General features: G+C 43.0%; 1 protein-coding gene across 1 annotated transcript; it reads right to left on the bottom strand.

The window, feature by feature from the left end:
* Positions 1-5,124: 5,124 nt before the first annotated feature.
* Positions 5,125-26,953, bottom strand: LOC309382402 (leucine-rich repeat serine/threonine-protein kinase 1-like; the record flags this gene model as incomplete). The annotated part of the gene is made up of 12 exons (XM_081971922.1): positions 5,125-5,409; positions 7,857-8,016; positions 9,854-9,974; positions 12,069-12,241; positions 14,257-14,421; positions 14,999-15,213; positions 16,674-16,786; positions 18,304-18,433; positions 20,769-20,845; positions 20,928-21,040; positions 24,595-24,732; positions 26,790-26,953. Coding segments are annotated over 12 exons (1,854 nt in total), but the record flags the coding sequence as incomplete, so codon positions are not given.
* Between the last annotated feature and the right edge of the window lie 385 nt (positions 26,954-27,338).

The following is a 27,338-nucleotide window of genomic DNA, read 5'->3' as shown; positions in this document are numbered from 1 at the left end:
ACAAATTTCAAATCTGTTTCCTTCGTTTTAGTTTCCAAATCCAAAGCCAGATGATTAACTTTGCTGTCCACCTTAAGAACAACTTCTGACAGACCTGTAGCTAAAGTGTGTAATTTTTTATCAAGTTGATCATGTTTTTTAATGGTATCCTGAACCATTTCTTTAACCTCCTTAATTTCTTTGCGTAAAAAAGCATTTTCTTCCCTTATAAAGTCCTTGAAATCCTGATAATTTATTGTGGCACCTGGTGAAGCTTTTTTTTCCGTTGCCATAATTAATAATTCTTACAGCCGCCTCTAGCTGTCACCATTCAATTAACTTTCGTTTTCCTTAGGTATTCAGCTGTAAATTAATACTTGCAAATGTTTCTTTCTAAGTTGCTCGAAATTAAAACTTTGACATTTAAGTAGTTCAGGTTATGTAAACTGGCTTAAAGATTGTTAATAGTTAGGGTTGTTTCAGCCGTTCCGCCTTTATTGCCCCGGCTATCAGCAGGTAATTAGCTTTCGTTTTCTGTAGGTTTTCAGCTATAAATCAACGCCATTTTGAATCCTTTGTTCTAAGCCCACGCCTCTCGAACTCAGCAGTAGTGTTCTTTTTAAAGAGATTTCTTTTTTTTTTTTTTTTTCTTCCCCCAATTAAAACTTAAAATACTTGCAAAAGTCTTGCTTCCTTCTTGGGATGTTAAGATGTTAAGATGTTAAGGCTGCTCCCGGCGACTGGTTCTGCTTTTTTAGCAGAGGTTATCAAAAAGGCAGGAGAATACAACAACTGCGAAGGGGGGCAAACCTCGTCAGACTCCGGACTCCGGAGGGTACACAAGGGCTCAACCCAGCAGCTGAATCTCTCCCTCATAAATTCCAAGAATTTACGAGTATCCGAGGTGTTAAAGATCGTAAAAAAACACCTCTAACTGTCTCTTGATCTGACAGGCTAAAAAAAAGCCTGCCATCGGCACCGGGAACAAACCTACTTCCACAGTTACTACTATTGAACAAGGTACCACCTATACTGTACCTGTGCATTTCGTTTTTCTTGTCTAAATGTAGAACCTTACTATTACTTAGGTTCCTTACTTAAGTTCTAACATCCTCTTTCCTTCTCCCCCGCCACCCAAAATCTAAATTCTTCCCAACCAGTTTTAGGGTGTTTTATTAAGGGACACAGTGGCTCAGTGGCTAAGATGCTGAGCTTGTCGATCAGAAAGGCCGGCAGTTCGACGGTTCGAATCCCTAGTGCCGCATAATGGAGTGAGCTCTCATTATTTGTCCCAGTTTCTGCCAACCCACCAGTTTGAAAGCACGTAAAAAATGCAAGTAGAAAAATAGGAACCACCTTTGGTGGGAAGATAACAGCATTCCGTGCGCCTTCGGCATTTAGTCAAGCCAGCCACATGACCACGAAGATGTCTTCGGACAGCGCTGGCTCTTCGGCTTTGAAACAGAGATGAGCACCGCCCCATAGAGTCGGGAACGGCTAGCACATATGTGCCTTTATTAAGCCAACTGTGGATTTTTGTAGGTTGCTGTGTTTATTGCGTTTCAGATAATGTGACTTCGCACAAGGAAAGCACCTGATGTTTACAAAACCAGAGTGGACCGAGCTTGGTAGTTTTCTCTGAGCTTTTAGAAATTGACTAGAAGGGAATTGAAATTGATTTTGGGCTCACTACAGGTAGCCCTTCTTGCAACAGTTCATTTAGCGCAGGGGTGTCCAAACTTGGGAACTTTAAGACTTGTGGACTTCAACTCCCAGAATTCCCCAGCCGGGGAATTCTGGGAGTTGAAGTCCACAAGTCTTAAAGTTCCCAAGTTTGGACACCCCTGATTTAGCGACTGTTCAAAAGATACAGCAGTGAAAAAAGTGACTTTGGACCATTTTTTCACACTGATGACCATTGTAGCACAGTGAAGAAAAAGTTGAGAACCACTTCTTCTACAGCAACCAAAGAACTAGTCACTCCAAACACGTTCTGCCTCCAAGACCTCCTTATTTACCCCAATGTTGTAAAGTACCGTATTTTTCAGAGTATAAGACGCACCTTTTTCCCTCAAAAAAGGGGCTGAAAATCTGGGTGCGTCTTATACACCAAATACAGCATTTTTTGCCTCTTGAAGCAACCACCCCTTCACCAAAATGGCCTTGCATACCCTTATGGAGGCTTTCCCAGAGCTCCTGGGGGCTGGGGAGGGCAGAAATGAGCAAAAAATGGGCTGTTTTTTGCCCCCCCAGCCCTCAGCAGCACTCTATAAGTCCCCATAAGGCTATGCATGCAATTTTTTTTGACCAAAAAGGGCCTGTGTCTTATACTCCGAAAAGTATGGTAATTGAATGCTAAAAGAGGAGCATGATTTTATGAATGAAAGCAATGAAGGATTTTGATTTAAGACCAGGAACCACTTCCAGAAAAAGGCACACCGATGAAAAATTACATTACACATTGTACTGAATAACTAACAGAATCATGGTATGAATGGTGGCCAATGGTCCCTGTTCGGGCTCCATATGAGAATGGAGACAAGGGAAAAGTCAGCGACAGTCTCAGGAAAACCCTTAAACTCAAGCTCTCTAGCAAAGAGTGCATTTATCTGTTAGAAGATTCCAAAATATGTTTCTTGGCTGAGAAAAGAGATAACTGTTTTTCCACAGGGACACAAAGCGCTTGCCCGACAAGCCAGGCATTAATTGCCGAAGATCAAATCCTAAACAGCTAATCGTAGTAACAGTGTCAATAAAGAGCAGGCTTTATTGAATGAAAAGGCTCTGAAAAGAGTGGGAAAGAAAGACACAACAATGCTCTTCCTTGCTGTGATTGGTTTGGCAAGAAAAGATGAGGAGGACGAGGAGAGGAGTAGGAGGAGGTGGAGGAGAAGAATGGGGAGGAGGAGGAGGAGAAGAACAAGAAAAGGAGGAGGAGGAGGAGGAGAAGAGGAGGAGGAAGTGGAGGAGGAAAGAACAAATGTGAAGAAGAAAAATGTGCTTATTTTTTACAAAGCCCCAAACTAAACAGCTTCTGGTATTTAGAGCAGCTTCTGACTCATAATTCAGAGAAACTCACGATGGCAGCAACTTAAGAATCCATTTCCTTAAGACAAGCCCAACACAAATCTCTTTAAATTCCTTCCGGGAGAATGCAAAAACGTGACACCCTATCTTCTTGGCACAAAGACCTGCTAACGTGTCAACTTCATGCGCAAAGTTTATTTTGATTCTTTTAAGGCACACTCTACAGCCAGATGTAATAAATTGGGTGGAAGGGAAGGGAAATAGACCTGTGCAATAGGATATTGCAAAATCTCCATTCCCACCCCACTCTGGGACCAGCCAGAGGTGGCATTTGCTGGTTCTCTAAACTACTCAAAATTTCCAGCTACTGGTTCTCCAGAACCTGTCAGAACCTGCTGAATTTCATCCCTGCTCCCTGTTCTGTTTCTGGAGAATTGTAATCGCTTGCAACCATCTTGCCTCCTTCCTCCATCCCGATGGGAATTCAAGGCTCAGAAAATGGGGCGAGGTCCCTTTGTTTCCCACTGTCAGGGAAACTCTTCTGTAGACAACTGCTTGAAAAGAATAAAGCCATGAATACATGATTTATCAGACTGCATCTAGGATGGTCCACAAAGCAGAGCTGCAATAAATTTCGGCTATCCAAATGTCTTGAAGGGGGAAAAAAAATCCCTTGCATTCTTCTTTTAGTTTTCATTCCATTAGATGAAAGAGATTTTTTTGGGGGGGGGAGGGGAAGGGAGAATTTTAACGGATGGAATTTGTGTACAGATAAGATGGCCAAGGAGAACATGGGATGTTCTGTGTTTCATGTAGAAATATCCTTTCAACCTTTCTGGCTTCCTAACCTTCCGTTAAATTCCAGAGGAAAAATAACTCACCCATGGAGGGTTTTTCCCCCAGCTGCAGAACAATCATCACCCCTAAGGCTGAATCCTTGTTTGGGGAAATAGTTGGAGCATCACTCCTTTCTCTGGAAAGAGTTTGGAGAACGATTCCATCTAACTTTGTCTACACACACACACACACACACACACACACACACAGATTGTTCTCGACTTACAACCACCACTGGAAAAAGTGACCTAGGCCCGTTTTTTCACACTTAAAATACAATACAATACAATACAATAGTAGAGTTGGAAGGGACCTTGGAGGTCTTCTAGTCCAACCCTCTGCCTAGGCAGGAAACCCTATACTGTTTCAGACAAATGGCTATCCAACATCTTCTTAAAGACTTCCAGTGTTGGGTCATTCACAACTTCTGGAGGCAAGCTGTTCCACTGATTAATTGTTCTAACTTGCAACCACTACAGCTGTCCTGATCACAATTCAAACACTTGGCAACTGACTCATATTTATGATGGTTGCAAGGTCCTGGGCACATGTGATCCCCTTTTGAGAACTTCTGGCAAGCAAAGTCCATGGGGGAAGCCAGATCCACTTAACAACTGTGTGGCTCACTTACCAACAGCAGTGATCCACTTAACAACTGTGGCAAGACAGATCATAAAGCGGGGCAAGTTCCCCTAACACTCGTCTCCTTTATCAACAGAGATTTTGGGCTCAGGTGTGGTCATAAGTCAAGGATTACCTATACACTGGATAATCGCACAAGGCTTTTTGTGCTTCCTGAGCCTGGTGGGTCTCTGCAAATAACCACAGGTAAAGGTAAAGGTTCCCCTCGCACATATGTGCTAATCATTCCCAACTCTAGGGGGCAGTGCTCATCTCCGTTTCAAAGCCAAAGAGCCAGCGCTGTCCGAAGATGTCTCCGTGGTCATGTGGGCAGCATGACTAAACGCCAAAGGCTCACAGAACGCTGTTTCCTTCCCACCAAAGGTGGTCCCTATTTTTCTACTTGCATTTTTACGTGCTTTCAAACTGCTAGGTTGGCAGAAGCTGGGACAAGTAACGGGAGCTCACCCCGTTATGCGGTGCTAGGGATTCGAACTGTCGAACTGCCGACCTTTCCGATCGACAAGCTCAGCATCTTAGCCACTGAGCCACCCTCTAACCACATCATAGGAGGAGGAAAAGAAGGGAATCCGGAGTGACTTGGTTTCATGACCTTTCCGATTCCCTTAATCCCAGTCATTCCATTCTGATGACAATTACCAGTGTACCTGTTGTTTGCTATCGGCAATGCAATTTCAAACTTGGCAAGGAATTGGAAATACTGCTCTTCGGTTTCCTTGGTGAACCCCGTCCCGACCATCAGCATCCGGAGGTCCTCAGATTTGATCACGCCGTTCTTGGCAATCGACTTGGAGCTTTTGATGTCGAAGATTCTTTGCAGGCATTCAGACAACCACACAGGGTCAAGGAAGTAGAGGTTCCTCAGCCCGTGGCTTGTGTCTGGGAAATGCATCAGCGTCCCAGTTTCGATCAGGAAATTGATGGCTGGGGTGGGACGGAAAGGAAGATACCAGAGTCAGGCTAATGGTGCAACTGCCTTTTAATTACCCCCATCACTTCTGGATTACCATTCAAACACGGGCAGTCTATCTTCAAATTCCTCTGTACCAGTGGTGGGATTCAACCAGTTCGCACCACTTTGGGAGAACCGGTTGTAAACTTTCTGAGCAGTTTGGTGAACTGGTTGTTGGAAGAAATCAATTGGGGCACAGAACCGGCTGTTAAACTATTTGAATCCCACTACTGCTCCATTCATTCTCTTAAGCTTTCCACACACACAGTCTGCTGTGGTAGAAAAAACAGAAGAGAGGTGCATATTCACATCACTGGGGGGGGGGAAATACAAAAGACACATACAAAGCTCCACGCTGCAATCTGGCCCCTGAGCCAAGCAGATTCTTTCCAAATGTACTTCTAAACTATGAAACGCATTCCTCTTGCTAATAGTCCATTTTGACTTGAAATTTATTCATAGGCGGTCCTCGACATTCAGCCATTCATTTAACGACGGTTTAAAATTGCCATGGCAATGAAAAAAGTGACTTATTCCTGGCTCTCCCATTTACAACAGTTGGAGCATCCCCATGTTGTTGGGTTTTTTGGGGGGGGTCTTTTAATGACCCCATAATCCTTTGCATCGGGGTGGAGTGAGGGAAACTGAATGGAGCTGAATGTTTACTGGCCGGATGCCCTTCCTGTTGCCAATGAGGAGTTTTGTTCAGAAGATATATTCTCATTGTGCCCAGAAAGAGAAATATCTGCCTCTACCTAGGATCAACTTCACAGCCTCCTGATTGTGAGGTGAGAGCTCCACCTCGAGGCCACTGCACCACGTTGGAGCATACCCACGATCATGTGATCAAAATTTGGACACATGGTAACAGGCATGTATATGCTATATGTCTATGGCATATGCATGCACACATGTATATATACATATACATACATACATACATACATACATACATACATACATGCCCAAATATGGTATGCCCAAATATGGGAGGGAGCTCACTACTCCCCCTTTCTGTCCTTCAGCTCATTACAGAAAACCATCCAGACAGAAAACCATATTTTTATTTCTAATGTTGCCTTTTTATATATTATATAACCCTAACCCTAGCTAGGTTCAAATCCCAGTAAGGGTATGAGAGCTAAATAGCTTGAAATAGATCTGTACTAGTCTCCCTTTATATATTTATCAGCACAAATACAACACACACACACACACAGAGACATATATGACACACACACACATATATATGCACATATATGCATCTCCCTCTCCCCTTCCCTCCCTCCCTCCCCCCCCCTCTCTCATGTATATGATATAGGGTCCCGTGTTTTTGCAACCTTGCAACTGCAATGATTCGCTTAGCAACTCTGGCAAGAAGGTTGTTCATAATTTTGTTTCAAATGGTGAGCCCTCTTGACTTCCTGACAGGTGGAAAAAGCATATATAAGTGGACATCTTCACCGTCATTCCCTCTGTCTTTTATAATATCCATTCCTTCCTGAAATATCGAAACAGCCCCATGCAAATCCCCCTCGGAGTTCCTTATGACACAATGGCTAACCTTGCTGCTTTCACTCAGGGAAACAAGCAGTTAGGATGCAATCGCAGCTTGCTTTTTTTGGATTGCATGAATACCAGAAAACGCTTGCCACCCTAACTTTGCAAACGCTGGCTTGGTTTCTGAGCAGAATCTACTGTATGCTGCCAACAATATTGGTTTGGTTTGGTTTGGTTTATTTGGATTTATATGCCGTCCTTCTCCAAAAGGAGATATTGTGCACCTAGCCTCTGATTGTTCTGACCCAGGATTCCTTAAAAAGCATGAAGCAGAGTCTTGGTCCCAGCAAAACCCCTTTTATTTACATGACTGTGAATTCCTTTCATTCATAGTCAGCAAGGCTTAGCAAACAGTCTTTCAGAGGAATGTTTATCAACACAAACCTTATCTCATTTGGAGAACTGCCAGATAACTAGTTTCCAAATGCAGGGCAAGGCAACCCTTGGCACAGAGTCTCTTATAGTCACAAACAGAATTTTCCACTCTTGAAACGACCAAAGGGATGAATTGTTTCCTGCAAAAGCCCACTCCCCATTCGCTCCTCTTTTGTTTCTTGTGGGAGGGGCCAATCACCTCCAAGGTGTGGCTTTACTCCTAAGTCAACCCTGCTTTCTTAGTTGTTCTTGTCTTCTGGCAGTTCTGTGCATGCGCACATTGGGAACAGGCTCCAGCTGTTCTTCTGCCTCACTGCTGTCTAGCTCCCTCTCTGCCTCCAACCCAGAGCCCTCATCTGAGCTTTCCTCAGCCCCGCCTCCCCTCCCGGGACTGTCCCATGTTCCTCCCCAATCTCCTCACTGTCCGACTCTGCTGGCCGCCAGCAAGCTACAACACTGATAAAATTATTCCATGCATATCTACCAGACTGCATGTCTTCATAATCCTTGATGTCATTGGCTGGAGTTTTCTCAATGATTCCTTGTATTTCCTTGTCGGTGAGATATTGCACGCTATCGTTTTGACTTCTCCTCTGTTGCTCAATTGTGACGGATACTTGAAGACTCAAATAGCTCCTCGGGACCTGTTAAATGATAGTGCAAATCAACATCTTGATGAAAGCAAAGTATCTGCTCAGTTTTATGTAGAGCATTCTGGTTGCTGAGACTAGGAATGGAGTCTGTTGTTGTTATGAAAAGGCTGCCTTTTTTTCTTTCCATATATGAACTGGAATTCAGGACCAGCCAATAAAATCAACCCTCCAACCGCCATAACAGGTAAGGGAAGAAGAGAGGGATAGGGGAGAAGGCAAGAGGGGGAAGAGGAGGAGAGAAAGAAGGAGTGGAAAGGGGGGAGAGAGGAGAAAGAGAGGAAGGGGAAGTAGAGAAGAGACGGACGATAAAGGGAAGAAAGGAGGTAGGGAGGGGGAGGAGAGAGGGAGAAGAAAGTGATGGATAAAGCAAAAATATGGTGTATGGAGAGCAGAAGAGCCAATAATTGTTTTTGGGAGTTGATGGTAAGACGAATTGATGTAAACATTTAATAATATAATACGATGTTGGTTATGTAATAGTATACATTTGGTTATATGTTATGAAAATGAAAAAATAAAAAAACTTTATATATTTTTTTAAAAACCATAACTTTAACCCTAAACTGTGTACCTTGGACCTCACCACATTCCTAAGAGGTCCATAAAGGTGCATAAGCGCACCAGCATGTCTACGGTCCTGTCCTATTGTCCCCATTTATTCGTACCCATTTCCTGGGTTCATGTCCATGTTTATACTTATACCTGTTATCTCGTACATTGTTTGACAAACCAAATAAATAAATAATAAATAAAAAGGCCTTAGTTCTGGATGCAAAAAGTAAAGCCTACTTTATCAAGTGTAGGCTAATAAAGTATGCTTGTTAACTGTTCAAAGATGTGGGTAATGACCATTGATTAGTCTAGGCAAACTGGTTCTTTCCAAACAGCTCTATGAATTCTAGATGCTGGTTTCTGAGAGAAAGCCACTTGAAGTTCATCACATGGTACAATCTTCCACTGCCGTGAAGACAGATTCCCCCCATCCAGTTCCGGCTAGGTGCAGAGACAAAGATGACCTTGAGTTTCTCAGAAGAATGTTATTATGGCTACATATCACCCATTTTCCCACAGTAGAAAGTAGACAGTAGAAAGTGTGGCAGGCCTGAAGTCCAAAAGAAAAGATGGCTTGCAGGCATGACAAATTCATTGTTGCAAACCAGATGCTGGATATTTGAAGGCCATCAATCAATCTCATGCACTGCTTTCAAAAAATTCAAGTGCATCTCCCAAATCTATCATCGTGTCTAAATTATTCTCTAAATAAGGAACTGTTATTATGAGATCATAGTAGAGCACCGACCCACCCAAATTGGAGGGAAGGTGCTGGAGTAACAGCATGTAGAACTGCAAAAGAGCAACTTGATTCTTTCCTCTTACTCCAGATGTTGCTGAATTACAAATCCCAGCTTCCCTAAAAACAGATTACAGGCCTTAGAAGATGTGGCTCACCAACCTATGGAGAGCCAAACCTTCTCCCTACTTGACATAGAAGGTTAAGGAGATAAGGCTAAAAAAGCTGCCGCTAAAAAAGCTGCCGCTGCAGCTCAGTCAGATTTATTCCCATGCAAAATGAGAACAAAAGAGTTGGAATAACAACCATACTCAGAAGTTACACCCAGTCATAAAGTAAATGTACATTGTGGAGACTCGTTTGTCTCACCGTCCAACATCTGCATGTTCTGGGCACACAACTGCAGCTAAGGAGTCTTAACGTGTACTAAACCGTGCCATATTTATATTATAGTTTTATGTGTCTCTTAAAAACGACAAAACAGAGAAATCCCTAAACCCGCCCCATAGGGTGCATCCCCTATAGAAAATTACACACCAATCTCCCAACAAGCCTCTGCGAGCCGATGGAATTTCCGACATCCTTCATGTTTGTGCTGATGTGGAAGATCAGCTGTCGCAATCCATCCAGACCTTCCAACGTTTTGCATGAGAGTTCACTGCAAAAAGAAATGGCAAGAGGAAAAAATTTGCATGTAACCTGTATTGTTATCTGGGATAGCAATAGCAGTTAGGCTTATATACCACTTCATCGTGTTTTTCAGCACTCTCTGAGTGGTTTACAGAGTCAGCCTATCACACCCCAAGAATTTGGGTCCTCATTTTACCAACCTCGTAAGGATGAGATGCTGGGTCAACCTTGAGTTGATCAGGATCGAACTGCTGGGAGTGGGCAGAGTTAACTTGCAATACTACATTCTCACCACTGCGCCACCACAGCTCTTAGTAACATTTCTAATTTCATTGTCTAGCCTCAGATTTCCTACTGGTATTTCACCTACGGATGGATGAATCAAGTCTGACGTGCTTAGCTTTTTGAGATAAACCGAGATCAACTCAGCATTCCTTGTTACACTTGCTCCTTAACCAATGGCGTTATTGCTGAAAACAGAAAGGAAAATATTTTGCTAAGTACCTAGTCCTGTCCCTTATTGTTAACCAAATTGGCTTACTTCATTTATACTCTTCCTAATGATGTGCCACTGTCCTGGGCTCAAGGAAATGCAATTAAGAAGCAGAGTAGGATCTCAGAAGGCAGACAATAAGCTATTGTTGACCTCTAATTCCTTCTCTACTGAAAAAAAACCTAAACTCTCTCCTTCAAACGTCATGTTAAGCTTGGCTAACCAAGCCATACAAGGTTCATTACCAACACATTTTTGTGGGCAGCGACTGTGTCAGCCTGAAAGCTTCAGCATGATGTGGTAATGCTACCTTGTGCTCTGTTTGTGGCGCATGTTGGATTGAGCTGTAAAATTAAAATGTTAGGGCTAGGTCTTGTCTTGTGGAAAAGATTGTAACCAGCTCTCTGGAGTACAATTTTGTCAGCCAACCACAAGGTTTAAGACCTAATCTCAGACATTTAAAAACCTCTCATATTGTTTAACTGCCTTGACTACCGTACTTTTCAAAGTATAAGACGCGTCGGAATATAAGATGCACCAAGGTTTTGAAGAGGCAAATTTTTTTAACTCTGCAAACCTTCCAAAAACGGCCCATTTTTGCAAAAACAGGCCTGTTTCCCCCCCAAAAAAGGCAGGAATAGCCTTTAGGGGGCTTGCAGAGTGCTCCTGGGGGATGGGGGCCTCCAAATGAGCAAAACAACAGCCCATTCTTCATGAAAACAGGCCCGTTTTTTGTCAAAAAACTTTAGGAAGCTTATAGAGTGCTCCTGGAGGCTGGGGGGTGGGCAAAATTGAGCAAAAAACAGCCAGTTTCTTTGCTCATTTCTGCCCTCCCCAGCCCCCAGGAGCTCTCTGAAAGCCTTCTACAGACTCTGCACAGCCATTTTGGTGAAGGGAGTAGGTTTTCAGGAGGCAAAAAATGCTGTATTCAGTGTATAAGACTGTATTCACCCTCTTTTTTAAAGGGAAAAGGTGCATCTTATACTCCGAAAACTATGATATATCACACTCACACTTTAGAAAAATAGTGGCCACTTCCTTGGTGCTTCTGGACATAATAATCCACAATCTTTCAGGAAAGATGTTTCATAGCAGTAGTAGGTAATCCTCGACTTACAACAGTTCATTCAGTGACCGTTCCAAGGGCTTTCCAAAAGGGACTTAGGATCATTTCCCACACTTAGGACTACTGCAGCATTCCCCATTGCTCGCGCGATCCAAATTCAGACGCATGGCAACCGACTCATCTTTAGGACGGGTTGCAGGATCCCTGGGTCATGTGATCCCCTTTTGCGACCTTCTGTCAAGCAAAGTCAAGGGGGGAAGCCAGATTCACTTAACAACCGTCTTACTAACCTAAGAAGTGCAGCGATTCACTTAACAACTGCGGCAAGAAAAACGGTAAAATGGGGTAAAATTCCCTTAACAAACGTCTTGCTTAGCAGCAGAAATGTTGGGGTCAATTGTGGTCGTACGTTGAGGACTACCTGCAGCAAAACTCCCCAACTGGCTCACAGCTTAGGCCCATGACATCCCTCTTCCTTAAGTCACACTCGAGTAGTTGAAAAGCAAGCAGTTGGAAGTAAGGCTTTGCTCGTGTGAATGGTTGCACCCCTATCCCAAACTTACTGCAAATGCTTCAATGTGATGTCTGGAAAACCAGTGGCTCTTGAGCCGGAGGGAGATCGACAGAGAGCCAGGACGTAGGCTCTTAAGGTGGCAATCCTCTCGACACGGAATTTTGTTTCAATGAGGTCCAGATGCGTCCCTACCACCAGCACAACTGAATTTGGAGCCTTGGCCTTGAAAGAGAGAGTTGCCATTAAGCTATGATTCACTTTAAGATGGGAAAGTCAGAACAAAGAAAGTAGATATGGTCTTGCAGGTAAATGAAGGGAACATTGGTCAATGGCTTTTTCATATGAAGAACGGGGGGCAGGAATTGGCTATGTCTAGTCTGGTGAAAAGAAGGACTAGATGTGACATGATAGCAGTCTTCCGGGGTCTCAAGGGCTGCCACAAAGAAGAGGGAGCCAAGCTATTCTCCAAAGCACCTGAAGGTAGGACAAGAAGCAACAGATGGGAACTAATCAAGGAGAGAAGCAACCTAGAACTAAGGAGAAATTCTCTGTCATTGGGAACAATTATTCAGTGGAATGATTTGCCTTTAGATTACAGTGGTGGGATTCAAAAATTTGTACTACCGGTTCTGTGGGCATGGTGTGGCTTGGTGGGCATGGCAAGGGAAGGATACTGCAAAATCCCCATTCCCTCCCCACTCAAAGGCATGCATCCTGTAACATCTCCATTTCCACCCCACTCCAGGGCAAGGATACTGTAAAAAAACAAACAACCCATTCCCTCCCCACCCCACTAAACTGCTTTTCAGCTCCGTTCTCCTGTGCAGGGTAACAGAAGAAGACACAGCCAATCAGCTGGGACTCTGATCAGCTGGGATTCGGGAGGCAGTGAATAGATGGGGGCAGAGCCAGTCAGAGGTGGTATTTGCCAGTTCTCCAAACGACTCAAAATTTCTGCTACCGGTTCTCCAGAACTGGTCAGAACTGGCTAAATACCACCTCTGCTTCAGAAGTCGGGGGTGCTCCATCCCTGGAGGCTTTTAAGAAGAGAAATGGACAGCCATTTTTCTCAAATGTTACACGGTCTCCTGCTTGAGCAGGAGGTCGGACTAGAAGACCTCCAGGATCCCTTCCAACTGTGATGCTGTTCTATGCTTTTCTTTAAAGTTAGTCTCGCCTGGCATCCTTCTGGAAGTCTTAGGTAGGGCAGACAGGCAAACCAAAGATAAAGTAGGAAATAATACATGTGTCTATAACTGCCACTGGGGACGCGGTGGCTCAGTGGCTAAGACGCTGAACTTGTCGATCAGAAAGGTTGGCAGCTCGGCGGTTCAAATCCCTAGCACCGCGTAACAGAATCAGCTGTCCCGTTACTTGTCCCAGCTTCTGCCAACCTAGCTGTTCGAAAGCACGTACAAAATGCAAGTAAAAAAATAGGAACCACCTTTGGTGGGAAGGTAACAGCATTCAGTGAGCCTTTGGCATTTAATCATGCCGGCCCAATGACCATGGAGATGTCTTCAGAGAGCGCTGGCTCTTTGGCTTTGAAACGGAGATGAGCACCGCCCCCTAGAGCTGGGAACGACTAGCACATATGTGCGAGGGGAACCTTTACGTTTACTTTATAATTGCCACCATTTGCTTATCACCCAATGGCATAGTAATTCCAGTTTTTCAAATAAGCCACCAGGCCTGCATCCAGACATCATGTATAGGACATGACATTATGCTTCGTGGTGAGATAGATACCGGTATTGCATTAAGATGATTTTTTTTTAAAAAAAGGTTCTACTGCACATCCTATCTGTTATTCAGCCTGTATCATGAAAGAAAATGATTTGATTCCTGAACAACAAAACAGCTTGGACTTTGACTCTGAAGAATTATGAGACCTGAAAATTTAATATATCTGGAGGGTAATAGAGAAGGAAGCTTAAACTAGATGTTTACGAATCTGTTTCTGGAGTCCACATTAGGAACAGACAAGACATGGAGCCGTACAGGGGTGAAGGCTGATGGTTGGGTCATAGTTGATGTCAAGATGTCAACCCTGAAGGATTTTAAGGTGAAGCTGCTAGAAATGAACAATGGCGTTTGACAGATTTGTCTAAGCCTCTCTGTACATCCACTGGGGCATAGACGTTCTACGAGCCATCCTACGTGTTGTGGTCCACTGGAGGCCTGCGGAGCTGGCTGCAGAGTCGTACAGTGAGGACTTTGCTCAACTTTGCTCCTACCTCAATACTGAGTAACCAGAACTGAAGATTTGCCACAGCTTCTTCTCCCAGTGCCAAGTTCCAGATGACAATGTACAATGCCTTATCTGTGAAGAAGCACTGGTTGACTGTTGACATGGTGGAGGGGCCGCCAATATCCCAGATGTTCAACTCAACGGCGTCAACCTAATTGGACAAAGAGCTACATTGAAGGGACCGAATAATGAAGTTGCACCCTCCAATACCTCCGTAATGCACGGCACCTAGGCGTCAATGGGTATGAATGTTCAAACTGAAGAAAGAGCACTTATTATGGGGGTTGTAATGATCCCTTCCCACACAGGAAATGGAACTCGATTGCTTGCTTCTAAAGCAGCCACACAGTCTCTGAGTTAAGATTTAGAGTGGAAGCCAGCATCCGACAGGGAAGAGCCATCGCGACCCAATTCTACATCCATCCATCCAGTTAATCTGCTGCTAAATTTACCAAGCATTCAATGCCCCAGAATAAAGGTTCTAATTTGAATCCCACTGAAAACTCCAGGTGTGAAAGTCTTCATAGGGAAAGCAAAGGGTTAGGGTTAGGGTGAGCTCTAAGGGCTCTCTGAGAGAGGAGAGCTGAAGAAGCTTCTTGGATGAGAAGCGAAATGTCTTCAAAGAAAAAGCAGAAAGTCCAGTTGCCTCTTGAAAAAAGCACCTTTGGGACAACCCCGACTTGGATGACTGAGAATCTCCGTAGACGTTTTTCCTCTTTTCTATTTACCTTGGATTTGAATCCAGCGGGTCTCTGGAGCTCCCATCTTGTGGTCCGGATGGTGGCATTGTCAGGCATTGAAAGAGAAGGTTTCCCTGTCTGCAGGATCTCAACCAAGGTGGACTTTCCCTGTCGGGGAGGACCTACCACCACCATTTTCATCACATTACATCTCTCTGCTTTGCGTAGTTGGGCGCGTAAATAAGCTAAAACGGTCTTGGGTCCTGCAGGTAGAAGGGATGGAGAAATCATTGGCATATGGTAAAAGTAAGGGCTCCTCCTGTCCAGTCATGTCCAACTCTAGGGGACTGGGCTCATCTCCCTTTCTTAGCCAAGCTAGCCAACGTTGTCTGAAGACATTTCTGTGGTCATGTGGCCGGCATGCCAAGGTGCACCGAACGTTGTTACCTTCCCACCAATGTGGTACCTACTTATCTACTCGCATTTGCCTGCTTTCGAACTGATCCCTCCCTCTCCACCCCTCTCTCTTTCTCTCTCCCCCTCTCCCTCCCATCCTCTCCCTCTCTCTTTCTCTCTCTCTCTAAGCTACAAATATTCTCCTTTATTGGAAGCACATATTTTCCCCATTTTTCCCAATTTTTCTCTCTCCCTCTCTCTCTCTCCATCCCTCCCTCTCTCTCCCCTCTCTCTTTCTCTCTCCCTCTCCCTCACTTCCTCTCCCTTTCTCCCCTTACTCTCCCCCTCCCTCTCTCCCTCTCTCTTTCTCTCTCTCTCTCCCCACCCTTCCTCTTACTCTCCCTCCCCCTCCCTTCTTCTCCCTTTCTCTCCCTCCCTCTCCCTCTTGTCTCCTTCTCTCCTCTCTCTCTCCGTCTTCTCTCCCTCTCTCTCCATCCCTTCCCCTCCCTCCCTCTCTTTCCCTCTCCCTCCCTCCATCTCTTTCTCTCCCCCTCTCTTTCTCTCTCTTTCTCTCCCTTTCTCTCTTTCTTTCTCTTTCTTTCCCTCTCTCCCCCCCTCTCTCTTCTCCCATCCATTCCTTTCAAGTGTGGGAACCTAGGATGACTGAAGAAAAAAAAAAGAATCAATAGTTTTTTAAAAATCTTGGATTCTCCTGATTTAAACTTTGGGCTGAATATGGAAGTTATATATTGCAGAAATAAACCAACTGATGGAGATTGTCAAGCGATAATAGGCCCATTCAAAATGAGTAAACACCAGAAGCTCAATTTTATGTAAGCCAAGGATCCTTAATTTCCAGTTATGGTTTGCCTTGAATGCTGCAGAACTGCCAATAAATTAAGTTGCAACAGAAATAAGCATTCTGAAAAAAATATAACCTTAGGCCAGGAAGTGACAGAACTGACATCGCTTGGTTGCGGGATGTCAAAGAGGATGACTTTCTGCAAAATAATAAATGTTGCCTGCCATTTCTACAGCACTTTACTCAGAAACGTACCGGGGCGGGGGGGGGCGGGGGGGATGTGGAATCCATGAAATGGCTGTACTGTGAGTGCTGAGTTTGAAGGAGAAGGTTGCCTGCAAAGGAGCTGAATTTGAATCATATGAAAAATCTGAGGTCTGCAATTCTATTTCATAACAATAGCCTGGACAGAGGCCATTCCATATTGCCCACCATTCAATAATAAATAAAATCAGGCTTGGTTTGGATTTCTCTCCCTGTTCGAACAGCTGAGACCAATCAGTTATAGAAAGGGAAGGACCTCACCCTCTTTTCTGATCTCCGCTGGAACATTGCCAATGTTTAGATCCTCAATATCCAGCTGCCAAAGATTAACCAGTTGTCCAAGTTCAGTAGGAAGCTCTTGAATGCCTGGGTTACTATGTAGAAAAGGACACACATCAGCCAATCCGCAGCCTTGCCAAGGGTGATACTTAAGTGCAAGTTGGCAACAGGTCTAGCCTTCAAATGGATATTTGGAGGTATAACATGAAACTGTTAACTTAGGTGAAACCATTGTGAAATTTCAACGGGAAAGAAAAATTTAAGAGAATAACAAGAGTTGGAAGAGGCCTTGGAGGTCTTCTAATCCAGGAAAGCAGGAAACCCTATACCATTTCATACTAATGGTTCTCCTATCCCTTCCCAATACCCCCCAGTGATGAAACACCTACAACTTCTGAAGGCAAGTTGTTCCACTGATTAATTGTTCTAACTGTCAGGAAATTTCTGCTTGGTTCTAGGTTGGTTCTGTTTTTGATAAGCTGCCTTTTCTGCCTTCAGGTACTTTGGAGAATAGCTTGACTCCCTCTTCTTTGTGGCAGCTTAGATATTGCAACACTGCTATCATGTCTTCCCTAGTCCTTCTTTTCACTAGACTAGCGACACCCAATTAACAGATTAACAGAGTTGGAAAGGACCTTATAGGTCATCTAGTCCAACTCCCATTCAAGCAGAGAGCCAACATTTCTGACAAATGGCAGTCCAATCTCTTCTTGAAAGTCTCAAGTGATGAAGCTCCCACAACTTCCAAAGACAACTTCTGTTCCATCGGTTGATTTCTCTCACTATCAGAAGGTTCCCCCTTATTTCTAGATTGAATCACTCCTTGATCAATTTCCATTCATCATTCCTTGTCTGGCCTTCAGGTGCTTTGGAAAATAGTTTGACTCCTTCCTCTCTGTGGCAGAGACTCAAATATTGGAAGACTGCTATCATGTCTCCTCTTGTCCTTCTCTTCGCTAGACTAGTCATGCTCAGTTCCTGCAACTGTTCTTCCTGTGTTTTAGTCTCCAGTCCCGTAATCATCTTCGTTGCTCTTAACTAAGTCTCTTGAACAAAGTTTCTCCCCTTTTTTTGGTTAGCTAAGATGAAATACAATCCTTTTTGTTAAATTCTGTTTTATGTGTTTCTCAGCAATGCTGTTTAAAAATCATTTCACATTTATCATTTCATAAGACTATCAACTTTAAAAATCACAGGCTTTTACCCAATGTAGGAGTTCATTTATTTCTTTTTAATCTTACCCTTCTTTCCAGGAAAACAATGAACACATAATATTTTTCTTCAATCAGCTCCTACCCCAACCAAAGGTAAAATTCAGAGATGGAGAGAGGAAATCTCATCCTGTCTTTCCCCATTCTTGGGGTGTTGGGTTTCCAGCTGTGTTTAGCTAAAATTCCCTTATCATGTGTCCTACATCTTGGCAGTGCTCCCTTGGAATTATGGAAACACCTTCAAAAATATTTGGAGAAGATCAGGAGCACCCAATCTCTGCACTGAAACTGCCAAGTTCATCAAAGGAAATCTTCGGAGTTTCAGCAGCTAATGAATTAAATATTCTCCTGAATTAATGAATTAAATATTCTCTGCAACTGTTGGGAAGACCTCAACTCACTTTCCTAAGTAGAGTTCTGACAGCCCTCTGAGGAGACAAACCGACTGTGGGATGGAGTCTAGTTGGTTGTCATTCAGATAGAGGACTTCCAATATATCGGCCAGGAATTCAGGAAACTGTAGGGTATATTCTGGAGAAAGGAAAAAGCAAGACAAATACAAGTTAGGCAAAGGAAGATAGAGGACACAGTTGTGGCCCACCAGTGGACTTGGCAGCAAAGTCAGACAGTGAGGAGGTTGGGGAGGAGCATGGGCCAGTCCTGGAGGCTGGGGAAGGCTCGGACAAGGGCTCTGCGTCAGAGGCAGAGATAGGACCGAGGCCGTCTGGCAATGATCAGGTGCCCTTGGGGTGAGACAGCAGTGAGGCAGAGGAACAGCTGGAGCCTGTTCCCAGTGTGCGTATGCACAGAGCTGCCAGAAGAAAAGAAGAACTCAGAAATCAGGGTCGACTTGGGAGTAAAGTCACAGGTGGAAGGTGAATGGCCCCTCCCATAGGAAATAAAAGAGGAGCGAAAGGGGAGTGGGCTTTTGCAGGAAACCATTCATTTGTTCAGTCCTTAGATTCATTTCAGGAGTGTGAAGATCTGTCCGTGAATCTCAGAGACTCTGTGCCAAATCTTCCCTTGAACAGCACCTCATTTGGAAAATATTTACATGGCAGCTTTCCAAGCTAGATAAGGTCTGTGGTCCTAAATATTCCTTTGAAAGACTGTTTGCCAGGCCTTTGCTGAAGGTGAATGAGAGGAATTCACATTCGTTTAATAAAAGGGGTTTTGTCGGGACCAGGAATCTGCCTCCTACTTTTTGGGGAAGCCTAGATCAGAACACCAACTGGCAATTAATTTTGATAGGATAAATCCCCCTGCTCCAGATCCTGTTCGCCTGCTGTGGATCGCAGGTCTCAAGAAAGGGACAGGAGAATAATCTGTTCTTTATTAATACTTAAATATTCATTTGGCCCATTTTTCCTACAGCAGAGAGTTGCTTGTGACCACAAGGTGACGGAGGACAACTTATGATGAAAAAGGGATGGAGATCAAAAGGGGATTGCAATACACATTATAAAAATAAGAAAATCCTTTCCAATACTTCAAAGGAAAATAACATTTTAAGAAAATAAACCCGAAGAAGTAAGGGGAAAAAATACCATGAATATTGCCCAGGGGCTACCAATTTGGGGAAATGGATAAACGGGCTCAGAAGACTGCAAATTAATATAGGGTGGGAGGTCCAAGTGGGTCAGAAAGTCTTATTCACATACAGTACCAATTGGTTTTGAGTCATGGTGGCATAGTGGTTAGAATGCAGCATTGTGGGCTAATTCTGCCCACTGCAGCACTTTGATTCTCACCGGTTCAAGCCTGCTTCCCTCCGAGGTGGTAAAATGAGGAGCCAGATTGTTGGAGGTATTATGCTGACTCTGTAAACTGCTTTGAGAGGGCTGGAAAGCACTGCAAAGCGGTATATAAGTCTAAGTGCTATTCCTTCTTTCCTTCCTTCCTTCCTTCCCTCCCTCCCTCCTGCCCTTCCAGTGGTTAGAATGTAGTATTGCACTGCCAGGAGTTCGAACCTGACAAGCTGAAGGTTGACTCAGCCTTCCATCCTTCTGAGGTGGGTAAAATGGGGACCCAGATTGTTAGGGGCAAGATATTGACTCTGTAAACTGCTTAGAGAGGGCTGTAAAAGCACTGTGAAGCGGTATATAAGTCTAAGTGCCATTCATTCCTTCCCTCCCTCCCAGTAGTTAGAATGCAGTATTGCAAGCTAACTCTGCCCACTGCCAGGAGTTCGAACCTGACAAGCTGAAGGTTGACTCAGCCTTCCATCCTTCTGAGGTGGGTAAAATGGGGACCCAGATTGTTGGGGGCAAGAGGCTGACTCTGTAAACTGCTTAGAGAGGGCTGTAAAAGCACTGTGAAGCGGTATATGTCTAAGTGCTATTGGTTTTACAGATCACTTTATATACCATTTAAATACCATTCAAGAGAGACGAAAAGCAAAAAAGGAAACAAAAAAGACCAAAACACTTCCTCACCAGCAATTAAAACTCAAATAAACAGAGATTAACACTTAGCTTAATACCAGACCAACAGTAAACAATACCCCAATCGAGGAACTGCCAGCTCAGAGAAACAATGGGTGAACAACAGCCTAATCAAGGAACTACTAAGAACATTCCCACCAACACTGACAGGATAAGCATAATCTCACAAATCCCACTTCCTTCTAGCACTGATGATATTACCTAGTTGGGTAATGAAACATCTGCAAGGAAACAACCAAGCTCAGAGAGCACCCAGTATTCCACAGATCTCTTTAAAGACAAATACTTGATCTCAGCTAGAAAGTGCAATCAAAGAAGCAGCCATCAAGGACCTTAAATGTACCTGAATATCCTACCACTCAGTTCTTCATTTCATCCTGCGCATCTGTCAATCCATCTATCTAATACACCCATACACTTACCTATCTCGCTGCCAACGCAAGTTCTGTTCCTTGTAGAGAATAATGGAATCCACTTAGTTTTGGTCCCTTCCTCAGTTCTGCAGGCAAATGTAAAGAAAGACCCATCAAACAGGAAGATTTCTTCCGTGGTATGGCTTCAGAGAAACCCCCAAAACTCACTTTCCAAGATGATTCTTGGAGAGATCCAAAGATTTCAACAACCGGCAAGACCATTTCTCAGGAGACGGCAACACAACTATCTGATTTCCAGAAAGTTTCAGGGAAACCAGAGCCTGAAAGGGAAAATTGATAATGATGGTTTTTGTGTACCCATCCCAGGAAAGGGGGACTGTTAAAATTCTGGCATCACGATCTGGCAGAATTTGACATATAGACCACTACAATCTGATAAATCATGCAAAGAGGAGATGCAAAACTCAAAAGGGAAAAAAGAGGTGGAATAATTGGGGGAACACTGAAATAAATATAATTTTAGGGCTTCCCCCCCTCCCGTATTTATTATTTTTATGTTATTAGCACAGGATAAATGAATATTCCAATGAAACAATGTTGACTTCATAAATGAGAACAGTGATCATGATAACAATAATGATTTTAAATGAATGTTCTTATTCATGTACTATTCATCTTGGGAAGCAAACCACTTGTTGTTGTTGTTGTTATCAAGGGGTGTTTTGATCTTTAAAAAAAAGCAAAACACAAACAACTGTTGGGGTTCCAAATAGCATTCAAAAGTAAATCAGAGTCCAAGGCAAAATACTGCTCAAAGTTCCAATTTATTAAGAGAGCCATGTTGGCAAAGCTGGAAAAACCCGAATCTGAAAGCTTCCCGGTTTTCCCCACCCAGTTGAAAGTTCAACATCTTGTCCCTACACCCACAAGTCCATCCCATGGTCCAATCTCCCACTGCCATGCTGGCAGTTCCACCCATCCAATTCTGGTCAGGTGCAGAGGTTCAAAGACAAAGGATGACCTTGGCTTTCTAGAAAGAATTTTGTTATGGCTACATATCATCTAAAAACGTACAATTCCATCCTCTCATTTTCCCACAATAGAAAATGCATAGCAGAATAATAGAAACTGTGGCAGGCCAGAGATCCAAAGGAAAAGATGGCTAATAACAACCTAGCCCCAAACTTGGACAGTAATGAAATATTGAACAATCTCTTTATTCACATATATAGAGATACTTGCTGTCTGAAAATGTTGCTCATTGCAACAGAGAGTTAGAATCAGAAAGACTTTTCTCCCTTTTTTTTCTTTCCTGGCTTTCTTTCCTGCTTATCCATCTAATTTCCATAGCGACCCTAAAGGAGACTTTAGGGTGAAAATAACACCGACTCTCCCAAAGGTTTTTTTTTTTTTTCAAGAGGCAACTGGACTTTCTAGGGGTTGTTTTCTTTTGGGAAGACGTTTCGCTTCTCATCCAAGAAGCTTCTTCAGAACTGAAGCTCTTGCCTACATTCTAAGTTCAATATTTCTCATTTCCAGTTAAGGCTAGAAATTCCTCCCGTGTGAAATCCTAGACAGCTGTCACCTTCTCCAGAAGCACTGGATGAACATTTCCAGACTTTGCAAAGCAGTTGGCTGGTGTTAGAGGCGAGGCATCTGCAGGAAGTCATACTGAGAAAAGATGCAGAGGCAATCCAGACCAAAGATCTGACTTGCTATCAAACAATAATGCAATGCTACAAATGTGTGTTGTTGTTGCTTTTTAAAATTACAGCTGTGTTCACACCGCACTAATACAACCGTACTGAGGGATGGCCCAGAGAACAAATAAGTAACAGAAGAGTACCGCCTAGTGTTCAAATGATTCAGATTACATGTATGTCACTTTCCATGAAGGAAAGCCCATTTTCATAAGCTGAAGTCACAACTACAGTATGTATGATATGAAATATATATATACTGTATTTTTCGGAGTATAAGACGCACCTTTCCCCCCCTAAAAGAGGGTGAAAATGTGGGTGCCTCTTACACACTGAATGTACCCACCCATCAGTCCCAATCCTTTGGCCTCTGCCTCCCAGCAATTTACTCTTTGCAGGAAAGGGGGGCTTGTGGAAGCTTCACTAGACTATAGCAACCCCTGCAACCTGAAATAGCTGATGATCTGGAGAAACTGAAAGTGAAACTTGCTGTTTGCTCCACCAGGCAAATTTCTGGGAGGCAGAGGCAGATTTTTTTTTTCTTGTGCTAATCAAGCTGTTTGCTGCAACAACTATAAATGCCTATAGAATGTTCAAATTATTAGACTTATTTTTTAAAGACTGCTTTACTATTATTCTAGACAACTTAACAAAATAAAGAAGCTTTTAAAAAGAAATGCTTGATCTGAAGAGGCCCAGTGTTATTGTTTTAAAAAGTGCTATTCTTTTAACTAGCAGAGAATAACTATGCTCCCCAAAAGCACATCAATTTTAACAGCATCTGTACAAGTATAGTCTGAAATATAACACTACAAACAGTGTATATTGTCTGTACTGTTTGCTGTTTGTTGCAAGGAGGCAAATTGCCAGGAGACAGAGGCAGATATTTTTCCCTTGTTTTCCTCCCCAAAAGCTAGGTGCATCTTATAGTTCGGTGCATCTTATACTCCGAAAAATATAGTATACCTTTAAAACCCATATGAAGACTCAGGGGTCCAAGACCAGTTAATCCAGGCAATGTTGCAGCCTCTTTAAATTCCAATGTATTTTGAATAATGTATAAGGATGTGTTTATATGTAATGTGAAATGGTATATGATGTAAAATTGGGATGTATTTATAAAAAATATTTATAATGTTAATTTGCCACCCATCTCGTATCCAATGACTCTGAGGATCTATCCTTACAGTCACAAAATTAATTACACATGCTGACCTCAAAATTCAAGAAGCAGCATGGTTATGATTGATTTTGCCAATTTTGCCTCTTCCTTTTACAGATAAAATTATTCTTTTGCAAGTTAATTAATTCTACATGTAATGAGCCACAGTGGCGCAGTGGTTAGAATGCAGTACTGCCGGCTGCTGGCCGCCACTTGCCGGCTGCCAGCAACTCTATCTGATCCTGTTGTTAGTTTCTCTAACCCTCATACCTTTTACCTTAAACTGTCTACTTACGTGTTTCTTAAGAGGCCCCTAAGGAGGCATGCATAAGCGTACCAGTGTGCCTACCACCCCTATCCTACTGTCCCCATTTGATGTGTTTATGGCTATGGTTGCTTACTTATATTCATTTATTTGTGCCATTTTTCATGTATCCATGTCTATACTGATACTTGTTTCCTTGTTTTGTTGATAGACAGATAAATAGATAGATAGATAGATAGATAGATAGATAGATAGATAGATAGATAGATAGATAGATAGATGCATGCGATAGATAGATGATAGATAGATAGATAGATAGATAGATAGATAGATAGATAGATAGATAGATAGATAGATAGATAGATAGATAGATAGATAGATGCATGCGATAGATAGATAGATAGATAGATGATAGATAGATAGATAGATAGATAGATAGATAGATAGATAGATAGATAGATAGATAGATAGATAAATTTGGCAGTTCGAATCTCACCAGGCTCAAGGTTGACTCAGCCTTCCATCCTTCCGAGGTGGGTAAAATGAGGACCCAGATTGTTAGGGGGGCAAGAGGCTGACTCTGTAAACCACTTAGAGAGGGCTGAAAAGCACCGTGAAGCGGTATATAAGTCTAAGTGCTATTGCTATTGCTAATTCATGGCAGAGCAGCTCACGAAGTTACACTGTCTGAAGATGTGCCAGGTACACCAAGAAGCTGCTAGCAAAAGGCAGGAACAATCTACTTACTTCAAGCTGGAAGAGACCCTGTGGAAGATCTTTCAAAGAATTGTCGGAAAAGTCTACTTCCTTGAGATGGTTTTTCCAAAACACTGCCAAAGTGTCAGGCAGAGAGTCCAGCATATTTCTAGCTATTTTGCAAGATTTCTGAAAATATAAGGAAGAGAAAAGTTTGTATTTGTCCGCCATCAAACATCCAAGCTTTTATACAGGTATGAATCTAATAAGCTTGTAGAAATATTTATGAGCTCTAATGATGAAGATGCATGTTTGAGCCACTTCAAAGAATGTCAAGTTTCTTCATTGTACACACACAATCTTAAATACAACTGTCAGGCCTGCAGCCATCTTTTCTTTTGGATCTTTGGCCTGCCAATCTTTCTATTATTCTGCTATGCATTTTCTATGGTGGGAAAATGGGAGAGGGGATTGTAAGGAGTTGCATACTATGTAGCCATAACAAAATTCTTTCTAGAAAGCCAAGGTCATCCTTTGTCTCTGCACCTCTGCACCTGACCGGAACTGGGTGGGTGGAACAGCCAGCATGGCAGTGGGAGATTGGACCATGGGATGGACTTGTGGGTGTGGGGACAAGATCTTGAACTTTTAACTAGGTGGGGGAAACCAGGAAGCTTTCAGATTTGGTTTTTCCCAGATGTGCCAACAGGGCTCTCTTAATAAATTGGAACTTTGACCAATACTTTGCCTTGGACTCTGATTTATTTTTGGATGCTATTTGGAACCCTGACATCTAACATTTCTAGTTGTTAAGAAAGAGAGGACAGGTTTGAAAGAAAGAAACCATTTCTGATTAAAATTTCATGGAGAGGTTTTCTCACTTATACAGGTAGTCTTCGACTTACAACAATTTTGACTATGACTATTCAAAGTTACAACAGCACTGGAAAAAGGAATGATCACCATTTTTCACACGATTGTTGTAGCACCCCCATGGTCACATGATCAAAATTCAGACGATTGGCAACTGACTCGTACTTATGACTGTTGCAATATCCCAAGGTCGTTTGTGACCTTCCGACAAGCAAGGTCAATGGGGAAGCCAGATTCATTGAACAACCATGTTATGAGCCACGGTGGCGCAGTGGTTAGAGTGCAGTATTGCGAACTACTTCTGCTGACTGCTGGGTGACTGCAGTTTAGCAGTTCGAGTCTCACTAGGCTCAAGGTTGACTCAGCCGTCCATCCTTCCGAGGTGGGTAAAATGAGGACCTAAATTGTTGGGGGGGACAAGAGGCTGACTCTGTAAACCGCTTAGAGAGGGCTGCAAAGCATTGTAAAGGGGTATATAAGTCTAAATGCTATTGTTACTAACTTACCAATGGAAGCAATTCACTTAACAATTGTGGCAAAAGGGTCATAAAATGGAGCAAAATTCACTTAACAACTTTCTCGCTTACCCACAGAAATTTTGGACTCAAGTGTGGTCGTAAATGTACTTATTCCAAGATGTCTTCCAATCAAGAGGAAGAGTAGGGGAGAAGTAAGGGAAGAAGGAAGGGGAAGGAGAGGAGGAAGGAAGAAAGTAGAGAAGGGAGGGAGGGAGAAAAGAAAGGGAAAATAAGAGGGAAGGAAAGGAGGGTGAAAGGGAGGGAAAGAGAAGGAGAGAGAGTAGGAAGGGAAGAGGAAGAGTAGGAGTAGGAGTAGGGGAGTGGTAAGGGAAGAAGGAAGGGGAAGGAGAGGAGGAAGGAAAAAAGTAGAGAAGGGAGGGAGGGAGAAAAGAAAGGGAAAATAAGAAGGAAGGAAAGGAGGGTGAAAGGGAGGGAAAGAGAAGGAGAGAGGGTAGGAAGGGAAGAGGAAGAGTAGGAGTAGGAGTAGGGGAGAGGTAAGGGAAGAAGGAAGGGGAAGGAGAGGAGGAAGGAAGAAAGTAGAGAAGGGAGGGAGGGAGAAGAGAAAGGGAAAATAAGGTGGTCTTATAACAGGCAGAAGGGATGGTAAATAAAACAACCCAAACTGTCTATTATAACCTATTAAATGGAATAACAAATGTATAAGAATGACAAATGTAAAGAAGAATAACAGCTATGTGAATGTATACTTATAGGTGTAGGTAAGAGAATAAAAAATAAAAAAAACTTTTAAAACAAAAAAAGAGGTCTTCCAATGAATTCTCACACATTCTAAAAATAACACATTCTAAAATTCACCGAGATCACCTAACTAGCAGGATGATTAGCCAGACTTACCAAAGGACAGGCCCACGGCAGAGGAAACACTTTTAAGTTATTGCTAGATCCGTTGAGGCTTTGTAATGATTTCAAGCAGTGCAGAAAGGAAACAGGCAGCTCGGATAATCTATTGTCTGAGACGTCTAATTCCTGCAGTTTTCTTAATCCAATCCAGTTGGTTGCTGGGGGAGGGAAAAATCCAAAGGAAAATATAGCTCACCAAGAAATATGAGAAACTTTGCTAGTTAGGTTTACTCGTTTTCTCTGAATTAGTTCTCTTCTTGGGCAATTTAGTCTTTGCAGAATGACAATAGCCAAATTCATACACCGTGCTAAGCCATTGTGCAATCTGCTTGGACATTAGATGTATCCAATCATTGTGATGTGTAAAGATGATTTGTAAGTTATGAATATTAAGTTGTATATTTATGGCTTAAAGGTAAAGGTTCCCCTCGCACGTATATGCTAGTCATTCCTGACTCTAGGGGGCAGTGCTCATCTCCATTTCAAAGCTGAAGTGCCAGTGCTGTCCGAAGATTTCTCTGTGGTCATGTGGCCAGCATGACT

Source organism: Natrix helvetica (genome assembly GCF_964273705.1).
Source record: "Natrix helvetica genome assembly, contig: HAP1_SCAFFOLD_353, whole genome shotgun sequence".
In the NCBI taxonomy this organism is placed as follows: domain Eukaryota; kingdom Metazoa; phylum Chordata; class Lepidosauria; order Squamata; family Natricidae; genus Natrix; species Natrix helvetica.
The sequence above is the reverse complement of the archived record's forward strand: the minus strand, read 5'-3'. Positions and strand labels throughout refer to the sequence as shown.